This window comes from Camelus bactrianus, chromosome 23 (genome assembly GCF_048773025.1).
Source record: "Camelus bactrianus isolate YW-2024 breed Bactrian camel chromosome 23, ASM4877302v1, whole genome shotgun sequence".
NCBI classification, from domain to species: Eukaryota; Metazoa; Chordata; class Mammalia; order Artiodactyla; family Camelidae; genus Camelus; species Camelus bactrianus.
This window is the reverse complement of record NC_133561.1, coordinates 16,276,265-16,289,114: the sequence shown is the minus strand read 5'-3', so window position 1 is coordinate 16,289,114 and position 12,850 is coordinate 16,276,265. Positions and strand designations below refer to the sequence as shown.

General features: G+C 34.3%; 1 protein-coding gene across 1 annotated transcript in view; it reads right to left on the bottom strand.

The window, feature by feature from the left end:
• Window positions 1-12,850, bottom strand: part of DNAH14 (dynein axonemal heavy chain 14) — a 259,076-nt gene that overhangs the window by 220,791 nt on the left and 25,435 nt on the right. Inside the window, exons 7-8 of the mRNA XM_074351453.1 lie at window positions 5,386-5,448; window positions 790-928 (exon numbers count right to left, since the gene is read on the bottom strand). Of these exons, the coding sequence (XP_074207554.1) occupies window positions 790-928; window positions 5,386-5,448 (202 nt within the window). The remainder of the gene's footprint in view (window positions 1-789; window positions 929-5,385; window positions 5,449-12,850) is intronic.

Below are 12,850 nucleotides of genomic sequence, written 5' to 3'. Positions count from 1 at the left end.
CAGGCCCTTTTACCATTTCTCTTTCTACACCTCGATGGCTATCAGTTTTACTTTCAGTGTCTCCCTTACATAGCAGGTAAGTGAAATAAAAGCTGCTGGAATCCTGTTCAACTGTATAGTAAACACTTAATATTTATAGGTCTATGTACTTAACCTCTTTGGAAGAACTGTTCTATACAAATTAAATTATTCATTAAGAAGTCATCCCTTCTAGAATTGTGGAACACAAGAATACATAAATTTAACCAAATATTCTGAGTGGCAACTTATGACAACTTCCTGACATGCCATACTAAGAGGAGAATAGCTGGTGACCATCAATTATGTATTAGAGGTGGGGAGGGTATGGGTCAGTGGTAGACTTTGTTCTTAGCATGCATGAGGTCCTGGGTTCAATACCAAGTACCTCCATTAAAAAGTAAATAAATACATAAAATTAATTATCTCTCCCCCCAAAAACAAACAAAATATTGTGTATCAGAGCTAACTGATTATTTACAAATAATATTGAACATTCAGAGTTTTGAAGAAAACTAAGAGCCTCATAACAACATACGTTAAACGCATGGAAGATATTTTTTTATTCCTTAATTATTAATTTAAGGAATGTCGTTAACTATTATGAGTGAGTGGAATAATGTTCTTTTAAGGTATTTTAGAACATCAGTCATTCATAGGGATGGATTACTGTGGATCTAGAAATCCGAATTCCTTTGAATTTAAAATTCCATTTGTTTTTCCTACTTTCTATATAACAATATTGTCTAACAGTAAGACATTTCTACCTACCTTTACAAGGCATATGGCAGATGGATTATCTTCATTATCTTTTTTGAGACTAACTGCTTCTTCACAAAGTCCTCTTATATAAAGCAAACAGCCTTGAAATAACTCATCAGCCAAAAAAAGATGGTGATATAAAAATGACCTGAAAGTTAAAAAATTTCCAGACTTATCTCTCATTCAAAAGAATGAAATTAATTTAGAGGTAACTAGTATAATTTATTTCATATGTCTATAGTTAATACGTATTACATCTACCACATTTTAAATGATACTGATAAAGATTACTAAACATTCTGGGTTTTGATTGGCTGATGATGCTGCAGTCAAGGTTTTGGTACTGGGGGTGGAACAAAATAGGAGGGGAAACAAGTGATGATGTTATTCTGTTATGCCACTGAGTCCATTAATTTTTGAAACAGTAGGCAGTGATATCCAAAAGGAATTATAGTCCCCTATTTATTAAATTGAAATAAATTTCCTCAATTTATTTTTTATCCAATTACAGGAAAAAAATTAACTAGATTAGGGGCTGTTTGGAGAATGTTTCTTATATTCTTCAACCCCCTATAGCCCAAAATAGAGAAGTTGGGGCTTTTTCTTTTCTCTGCTGCTTTCTGTTAGTCTGGTCATGGTCATAAAGATGAAACAAATTACTGCCTACAACACTGGAAAGAGTAGAAGGGCAGAACTGGAGGAGAAAAGAGCAGAATAGAAGAGATAAAGCTCCTTGAAAACTGCATCAAGAAAAGCAAACTTCTCTGTGCAACAGTGTATAGAGAGGAAGGGGCCCTCTGCCCTTCATTGATTCCTTGAAAGGTGGCTGATTTTTATAGGTTGTCATCTCACAATATACAATTAGCTTTTTCCTGTATTCCCATTTTACAGGTAAAAGCTTTATATACCAGGAAGCTAGTGAAGCTTAAGCTTCATGGGCTCTTTATTTGCACTACCTCTTTCAAAGCCTTGTTATTTATCTTAAAGAAGGGCTCCTCAAATTATATAGGCTTCACATAACATGGAACTACTCCTGGATGTCTGATATTCCTCTAAGCATCTACTATACAGAGGAAGAGAGATCATACTAAAAACAAGCGGCACATCCCAGAAAGTGAGATGTCACAACAAGCAAACCCAATCTTGGTATTTATTAACAAAAGAATGATAATCAAAATTCAGGTAGTAATGAACTCACATTACCTAGCATTGTTTAAAGCTTTCTTTTTTTCCTTTAAAAATGCATTCAATTTTATTTGTACATTTTAACATAGGTACAAAGATATGGGGGGTGCATTAGAAAAATAATTATAAGCATGGAAAATGTGAAAAAAAGTTGAGTTGTAATGGCAAGATCTGATAAGAGAAAAACAATGTATCAATTAATGACTTATCAAGTACAGGTGTTATGAGAAATTCACAAATTTCATTTTATTATAATAGAAAACTAATTACATTCTCCAAAACTTTATTCACACGCAACAAAGAATTGCTAGATATTAGAAAATATATCACAGAAGTATATTAAAACTCAGGTCCTGGCTTCTAGGAAAATGGAGCAGATATATCCTTCAGTATTCATCGACTTAAGTACAACTAAACACTCTGGACATTTTACATAAAGCAACCATGAAGGAGACACTGAAAGGTAGAGAAGAGAAGGAAAACTGACTAGGAATGACATGGTGCTAAGTTCCCCAGGTTCCCTTTTGCCTTGTATATCCCAAATTTGGAGTTGAAGAAACCAGCAATCTGGAAATGCCAACAGGTGCAGACAAAAAGCCTGCTGTCTAGCTAAAGGGGAAAGGGATAGTCTAGCAAGACAGAAAACTTTTAAACAATAGCCATTCCATTCCAGTCAAATACCATAGTAAAAAAAGGCCAAGTGGAGAACCAAGTTCTATCCTTGACAAGCTGCAATGACACACTCCTAGGGCCCTCATGGAAGGTTTTCAGGAAAAGCTGAGTAGGGAGCTGGGACTTTCATCTTCACTGGGTGGTAATGAGCAAAGAAACAGAATGTCAAACAAGAAATAGGAGCCATAAAGGAGAAACAAATGGAAATTTTAGAATTAAAAAATATAATGACTCAAAAAAAAGTCAATAGATTGGCTCAATAACAGAATGGAGTGCACAGAGGAATCAGTGAACTGGAAGACAGAAAAACAGAAATTATCTACTCTGAACAACAGAGAAAAGTGGGCTGAGAAAAATGAACAGACTCTTAGAAACCAGTGGGACTATAAAAAAAAAAAAATCTAGCATTTGTGCCTGCAGTCCTAGAAGATGAGGTTTTTCAGTCTATTTTTCAGGGCTGAAAAAAATACTTGAATAATGGACGAAAATTTGCCAAGTTTGTCAAAAAACACACTAACATAGAGATTCAAGAAGCCAAACCAGAACAAAGACAAAGAAAACCACACCCAGATCCGTCCAAAGTCAAGCTTCTGAAAAATAAGGACAAAAGAAAAACTCTTGAAAGCATCAAGAGAAAACAAACATCTAAAGGTGAATAGCAATTCAAATGATCAATTATATTATAAATGAGGGACAGTAAAGGGATATAAAGGTAAAGTTCCTACAATTAACTCAAACTAAGAAAATGGTGACACCAGTAGACTGTATAAGCTGTGTATATATAATGTTAAAATAATGGCATTCACTAAAAAGCTACACAAAGAGATACACTCAAAAATACTATAGACAAATCCAAATGAAATTCTAAAAAATGTCCAAATAACTGTCAGGAAGGCAGGAAGAAGAAATCAGACAAACAAAAAACAGAGAGTAAACAGAAACCAAAAAATAAAATGGCAAATGTAAGTCCTAACATATAAATAATTAGATTAAATATAAATGGTCTAAATACACTAATTAAAAGACAGAGATTGGCACATGGATTTTAAAACATGACCTAACTATATGCTATCTACAAGAAACTAATGACCAGCAACAAACCCCCTTTCTTCCAACCCCTCAGCTCCACCTTTTGCTCCAGCCACCCCTGCAGCAACGACTGTCACTTTAACAAGTGGAAGGAGTTGAGTAAAGGCCCAAGTCTACATTAAAGTCCACTAAGGTCAGTAAAGCAGTGAGGCCAAATAGTTTATAGTTTCAAGAAGCAAGTTAATTACTAGCCTAATGCCTGGCATGCAGTGGATGCTAAACAGATAATTATACATTAAAAAAACAATCAGCAACAACAAGCCAAAGACTGGAAGAAAATATTATAAACCATGTATCTGACAAAGAAATCATATCCAGAATATAAAAAGAATTCTTAAAACACAACAGTATTAAGACAAACCATCCAATTAGAAGGTGGACAAAAGACATGAAAAGACATTTCACCAAAGAAGATACATAGTCATCAAATAAGCACATGAAAAGATATTCACCATCATTAGTCATTAGGGAAATGCAAATTAAAACCACAATTAGATATCACTACACACCTACCAAAATGTTCGAAAGAAAAAACAGTGACAACTTCAAATGGTAGCAACAATGCAGAGAAACTGAATCACATATACATTGCTGGTGGGAATGAAAAATGGTACAACCTGGAATGCCTTGATAGTTTCTTAAAAAAATTTAACATGTAATTATAATACAACCCAGCAATTGCACTCCTTGGCACTTACCCCAAAGAAATGAAAACTTACTTTCACACAAAAAGTTGTATATGGATATTTACAGAAGGTTTATCTGTATTAGGCAAACACGGGAAAACATCCAGGTGTACTTCAAGAGATGAATGGTTAAACAAACTGTGGTATGTCCATATCATGGACTGCTACCAGCAACAAAAAGGAAAAATTAATACATGCAACAACCTGGATGAATCTCCAGAGAGTTATGCTAAATGAAGTATCAGTCCCAAAGGTTATATACTGTGTGGTTGCATTTATATAACATTCTTGAAAAGACAAATATACAAATGGAGAAAGACTAGTACTCGCCACAGGTTAATAAGAGGGTAGAAGTGAGAGGGAAGTGAATATAGCTATGAAAGGGCAATATGAGGGATGCACAAATGTTCAATATCTTAATTTTATCAATGTCACTGTTCTGGTTGTCATACTAGATGTTTGCAAGTTGTGACCACTGGGGGAACAGGGTAAAGGGTACATGAGATCTCTCTGTATCATTTCTTAAAATATTTTCATCATAATTATCTCAAAGTAAAAAGTTTAATAGCAACAACAAAACTTGTCTGCTGGAGATTCTACAAAACAGAATTAACTGTCATCTATCTTGGATAATTTAATGATTCCCTTCTTGAAGGTAAAAAGTTAGATTAAGTGATCAAAAGAACTCATCAGAGGTTCTTCATAGCACTATGATTTCTTCACCACAGAATGGTATACTGGGAAATATAAAAGGTGGTTATTACATTTATATATATTAATATATATAAAGGTAAATATATATATATACAATATTAATAGTCTTTAAAAAATAAAATGGGTTAAATTTAATCATGAATATGGAATGTGACTTTCCAATCACTAAGTGAAAATTAATTTATATCTACTTCAATATGACATAGAAAAATTTCAAGAAGCCTTATTTAAAATAAGTGTATTTCATAACAAGACTTACCTGCTCTTCTCTGTCTTAATTCTTTTAACAGTCAACTTCCAAGTAACAAATGATTTAATTATTCTGAAAAGAAAAACGTTTCTTACATTCTATATTTTTTAAATCACTATTAATGGAGAAAATGGAATAATTTTAGAAAAGGCTTAGTAATACTAGAACATTCTATAGAACAAGTTTCATTCATCCTGAGCTATCTAAAGTATATGCTAAGCCATATCATTTTTCCCCATCTCTTTTATTGACAGCAAAGTAAGAGCAAAAGGTAAATGTAAGTAAAAGTCATTATAATTCTCACAGATGCATAATTAATTTAGTTGAAACATTCTAATAAATATAAAGAGTATAAAAGTATATTGTTCCCTTATAAATGTATTGGCTTACTATTTTTAAAAGAGAAACATATTTTAAGAAGAGTCAAGATTCAATTTTCAGTGTTAATGAAAAGGTACACTGATAAGAAATTATTACATAGTGGTAAGTAAAAAATTAGGATAATGTATGAACAAAATGCTCCAACGAAAAGACACAGTGTACCTGAATGGATAACAAAAAAAAAAAAAAAGAACTGTATATATGATGCCTACAAAAGACTCACTTCAGATCTGGAGACCATACAGACTGAAAGTGAGGAGATAGAAAAGGTATTTCATGCTACTGGAAATCAAAAGAAAGCTGGAATGGCCACCAAACTTATACCAGACAAAACAGACTTTAAAATAAAGACTGTTATAAGAGACAATGAAGGACACTGCATAATGATCAAGGGGTCAATCCAAGAGGAAGATATAACAATTGTAAATATATATGCATCCAACATAGGAACTCCTAAATATATACGGCAAATATTAACAGAAAAAATTAACAAAAAATATTAACATAAAAAGAGAAATTGACAGTAATGCAATAATACTAGGGGACTTTAACACTCCACTTACATCAATGAACAGGTCATCTAGACAGAAAATCAATCAGGAAATACAGGCCTTAAATAACATATTAGGCCAAATGGACTTCACTGATATATAGAGAGCATTCCATCCCAAAGCAGCAGAATACACATTCTTTTCAAGAGCACATGGAACATTCTCCATGACAGATCACATGCTAGGCCACAAAACAAGGTGTAAGTTTAAGAAAATTGAAATCATATCAAGCATCTTTTCCAACCATAATGCTATGGGACTAGAAATCAACAAGAAAAAAACTTCAAGAAACACAAACACATGGAGGCTAAACAATATGCCACTAAACAACCAATGGGTCAAAAAAGTACCTAGAGATAAATGAAAATAAAAACATGATGATCCAAAACCTAAGGGAAGCAGCAAAGGCAGTTCTGAGAGGGAAGTTTATAGCAATACAAGCTACCTCAGGGAACAAGAAAACCTCAAGTAAGCAACCTAACCTTACACGTAAAGCAACCAGAGAAAGAAGAATGAAAAAAATCCCAAAGTCACTAGAAGGAAAGAAATCATAAAGGTCACAGCAGAAATAAATGAAAAAGAGACTAAACAAATAGAAAAGATCAATGAAACTAAAAACTGGTTCTTTGAAAACATAAAAAAAATTTAGTCAGACTCATCAAAAAAAAAAGGGGGGGGGGACCAAATCAATAAAAATAGAAATGAAAAAGGAGAAATTGCAACCAATATCACAGAAATACAAAGACTTATAGACACTACTATGAACAACTATATGCCAATAAAACTGACAACCTAGAAGAAATGGACAAATTCTTAGAAAGACAGAAACTCCCAAGTCTGAACTAGGAAGAAACAGAAAATGTGAACAAATTACCAGTAATGAAATTGAGTCAGTAATTTTAAAATTTTCAACAAACAAAAGTCCAGGATCAGGTGGCTTCACAGGTGAAGTCTACCAAACATCTAGAAAAGAGGTAACATTTGTCCTTCTCAAACTATCCAAAATATTGCAAAGAAACACTTCTGAACTCATTCCCTGAGCTAGCCATCACCCTGAAAACAAAACCAGACAATGATATCACACAAAAAAGAAAATTACAAGCCAATTATCACTGATGAACATAGATGCAAAAGTCCTCAACAAAATACTAGCAAAGTGAATCCAACAATACATTAAAAAGTAGAATTTTTTCCCAGCGATGCAAGGATTTTTTCAATATCCACAAATAAATAAATGTAATATACCACATTAACAAACTGAAGAATAAAAACCATATGATCATCTCATTAGATGTAGAAAAAGCTTATGATAAAATCCAACATCAACTTACAATTAAAACTCTCCAGAAATTGGGCATAGAGGGAACATACTTCAACATAATAAAGGTCATATATGACAAACCCCAACATATTCAAAGGTGAAAAGCTGAAAGCATTTCCTCTAAGATCAGGAATAAGACAATGATTCCTACTCTCGCCAATTTTATTCAACATAGTTTTGGGAGTCCTAGCCACCATAGCAATCAGACAAGATAAACAAATAAAAGGAATACAGATTGGAAAGAAGTAAAACTGTCACTGATTGCAGATGACATGATACTATATATAGAAAATCCTAAAGACACCACAAGAAAACTATTAGAGCTCATCAATGAATTTGATAAAGTTGTAGGATACAAAATTAATATACAGAAATCCACTGCACTTCTATACACTAACAACAAACTATAAGAGGAATTATAGAAACAACCCCATTTATCATCTCATCAAAAAGAATAAAATAAATAGGTATAAACCTACCTAAGGAGGTAAAAGATCTGTACTTGGAAAACTATAATACACTGGTGAAAGAAATAGAAGACAAGACAAACAGATGGAAATATATACCCGGTTCTTGGATTGGAAGAATCAGTATTGTTAAAATGACCATACTATCTAAGGCAATCTACAGATTCAATGCAATCCCTACCAAAATACCAATGGCATTTTTCACAGAAGTAGAACAAATAATTTCAAACTTTGTATGGAAACAAGACCCTGAATAGCCAAAACAGTCTTGAGAAACAAGAACACAGCTGGAGGAATAACACTCCTTGACTTCAGATTATACAACAAAGCTACAGTCATCAAAACAGTATGGTACTGGCACAAAAACAGACATATAGATCAATGGAACAGAATAGAAAGCCCAGAAATAAACCCACACACTTATGGTCAATTAACGTATGACCTGAAGGCAAGAATACACAATGGAGAAAAGATAGTCTCAACAATAAGTGGTGCTGGCAAACCCGGACAGCTACATGTAAAAGAATGAAATCAGAACATTCTCTAGCACCATAGAAAAAAATAAACTCAAAATGGATTAACGACCTAAATGTAAGACCATATGTCATAAAACTCCTAGAGGAAAACATAGGCAAAACACTTTTTGACATAAATCCTTGCAATACTTTTTTGGATCTGTCTCCTAAAATAAAGGAAATAAAAGCAAAAATAAACAAATGCAACCCAATTAAACTTAAAAGCTTTTGCACAAAGAAGGAGACCATCAACAAAACAAAAAGACAACCTACTGAATGGAAGAATTTACTTGCAAATGATGACTGGGAAGGAGTTAATATCCAACATATATAAACAGTCCCTACAACTCAACACCAAAAAATTAGACAACCTGATTCAAAAATGAGCAGAAGACCTGAACAGACATTTTCTTCCAAAGAGGAAATGCAGATGGCTGTGGGAGCACAAACTTGGGTTAACAAACTTTGATATTGTAATAATTGCTTTTACCAAATCATATTCTCACCTTTACGTATTCTCGCCTTCATGTAAACATGTAAGAAATGTATAATCAAAACCAATGCTTTCTATATTTGTCACTATACTGCTACTTCAAAGCAAAATGTCCAAAAGCATGAAAGACTAAACTCTGAATACCAGTCACCACCTTATCTATGGAATTTAGCTTAGTTGCCTTGAAGCTGCTTTGCTAGCAGGAAACTGCTACAAACTGTCTCCTTGCCGTAAAAAGCAGACATGCTTTGCTTGCTTTGCTTAGTTCAAGGTCATAGATTTAGGGCTGCTTGTGCTTATGGAAAACCATAACTCGTCCCTTGCCCTAACCGGCAGGACATGCTTCGCTTATCAGGCGTAGGTGGATAGTGTAGGCTGCTTTTGCTCACAGAAAACTGTGACTTAGTCCTTAGCTGGGAACAGCTGGGCTGCTTTGCATGCTTAGATGATTTCTGATAATTGTATAGAGACTCTGTGGTAGTCTGGGTTTTCATTATCAATTATTTGGAACACTGTAACCTTGTTCATGATTGAGGCTTAAAAAAACCATTTGTAGGGACCTAATGAAACTTACAAGCTTCCGCACAGCAAAGGAAACCAGAAATAAAACAAGAAGAAAACCTACGGAATGGGAGAAAATTTTTGCAAGTGAAACCGACAAAGGCTTGATCTCCAGAATATATAAGCAGCTCATACGACTCAATAAGAAAAAAATAAACAACCCAATCCAAAAATGGGCAGAAGACCTAAACAAGCAATTCTCCAAAGAAGACATACAAATGATCAAAAGCACATGAAAAAATGCTCAGTATCACTAATTATCAGAGAAATGCAAATCAAAACTACAATGAGGTATCACCTCACACCAGTCAGAATGGCCGTCATTCAAAAATCCACAAATGACAAATGCTGGAGAGGCTGTGGAGAAAGGGGAACCCTCCTACACTGCTGCTGGGAATGCAGTTTGGTGCAGCCACTATGGAAAACAGTGTGGACATTCCTCAAAAGACTAGGAATAGACTTACCATATGACCCAGGAATCCCACTCCTGGGTTTGTATCCAGAAGGAAATCTACTTCAGGATGACACCTGCACCCCAATGTTCATAGCAGCACTATTTACAATAGCCAAAACATGGAAACAGCCTAAATGTCCATCAACAGGTGACTGGATAAAGAAGAGGTGGTATATTTATACAATGGAATACTACTCAGCCATAAAAACCGACAACATAATGCCATTTGCAGCAACATGGATGCTCCTGGAGAATGTCATTCTAAGTGAAGTAAGCCAGAAAGAGAAAGAAAAATACCATATGAGATCGCTCATATGTGGAATCTAAAAAACAAAAACAAAAACAAACAAACAAACAAAAACAAAGCGTAAATATAGGACAGAAATAGACTCACAGACAGAGAATACAGGCTTGTGGTTACCAGGGGGGTGGAGGGTGGGAAGGGATAGACTGGGATTTCAAAATTGTAGAATAGACTACACTGTATAGCAAAGGGAAATATACACAAAATGTTATGATAACTCACAGAGAAAAAAATGTGACAATGAGTGTGTATATGTCCATGAATAACTGAAAAATTGTGCTGAACACTGGAATTTGACACAACATTGTAAAATGATTATAAATCAATAAAAAATGTTAAAAAAAAAACATTTGTACTATCAATATTGTAACCTTCTCTCTAAGTATAAATTAAGATTATAATGTTTGTTTTTCACAAACTGAAACTGCTGACCTGCATCCCTGCACGTATACCATGCCCTTTATTCCTATGACGTATTTCACTTTGATTCTTTGTTTGACTATTCTCAATAAATACAAGAGCTTTGGAGGAGCTCAGGGAGTCAGTCTCCAGCTCCCTCTCACTCTCTTCACCTGATAAAGTCGTGAGTAATTTCATTCTTCTGCAGTGGGATTTCTGCTGGACAAAACCCATGACAAACAGAACTCACAGATGGCCAAAAGACATTTGGCAAGATGCTCAACATCGCTAATCATCAAGGAAATGCAAATTAAAACCACGATGAGATATCACTTCATACCTGTTAGAATGGCTATCATCAAAAAAAGGACACAAATAACAAATGTTGGCTGGGATATGGAGAAAAGAAAACCCTTGTACACTATTGGTGGGAATATAAATTGGTGCAGCCACTGTAGAAAACAGTATAGAGGTTTTTCAAAAAAACAAAAAATAGAATTACCATATGCCCAACAATTCCACCCCTGGGTATATATCCAAACAAAAACAAAAACACTAAAGAAAGATACATGTACCCCAGTGTTCATAGCAGCATTGTACAATTACCAAGGGATGGAAGCAACCTAAGTGTCTGTCAGCAGATGAATGGATAAAGAAGAGGTGGTATATATACACAATGGAGTACTACTCAGCCATAAAAAGAACAAAATTGTGCCATCTTCGGCAACATGTATGGACTTGAAGGGTATTAATCTAAGTGAAATAAGTCAGAAAGTTAAAGACAAATACTGTATAATACCACTTACAAATGGAATCTAAAAAATAGAACAAACTAGTGAATATAACAAGAAAGAAGCAGACTCACAGATAAAGAGAACAAAGTAGTGCTTACCAGGGGAGGGGGAAACATAGGGGTGAGGGCATAGGAGGTACAAACTACTGTGTGTAAGATAGGCTACAACACAAGGAATGAATATAGTAAACATATTGTAATAACTGTAAATAGAAAGTAACCTTTAAAAATTATATAAAATTTTTTAAAAATTAAAAAAATTAAGATACTGTATGTCACTTTGATATTATTCAATACTTACATTTTAAAGACATGCATTTGTAATTTCAAAAAGTAAAAAAACCTACACGGGAAGGAATTGAAAAGTTTCTCCAGGGATTACTCATTATCCTTAATTTTCACACATGAAATAAACACGCTCAACTGTTTCTGCAAATCTCCCTTAACTTCTCTAAATGAATATTGTCACCTATTTTATGCACTTGTGGGACAGGTCTAGTGCCTTATCACAATCTCTCCTTCAGTAGCTTTTCTATCTTGACGAAAACAATCATTTTTAAACAAACCCTGATATGTGATACTTGTTTGCCAAAGTGAGATTCCTGATGTAGCTGGTTAAGAGCCAGTGGGGAGGGGAAAATGGCAGGGATAGGAGTGCTCAGGAGGCCAAAGAACCAACCAGTGCTGGTGACATCATTAGCTGATTTTGAATCAAAGAAGACTGAAGGAGCCCTAGAATCATCCAAGCAGTTCAAAAAGAATCTGGTAATGTCATTTAAACAGGTACACTCAACTCAAGGTCTTGGAAATCAGAAATGCCTCAGACAAATCTAGTTAACTTGACCCTAAATCAGGCTCCAAAGAAGCATTTCAAGTAAGTTCCTATCTCACTTTAATCCAGATCCATAGTCATGTTACCTCAGGGATCTAGAACATCCCTGGAAACCCAGATGAATCAGAGGGGAACCCAATGATGGTGTAATAAGTAACTGCACCAGACCACAGAAATTAATATGCCAGAAATTTTCATGAGGTGAAAAACTAACAGTGACACTCAACTCATCCCTGTACTGTTTATACAGCATCACCAGCTTAAGTCATTAATACTTATTTATCTTGTCTATTTGAAATGTAACTTGTTACGGTATTAGTTATTTAGAATTTTTTACAAAATATATTAAAAATCAAATTTAAAAGTCAAATGAATCTACAAGTTGACTAAAATTTAACTTCCA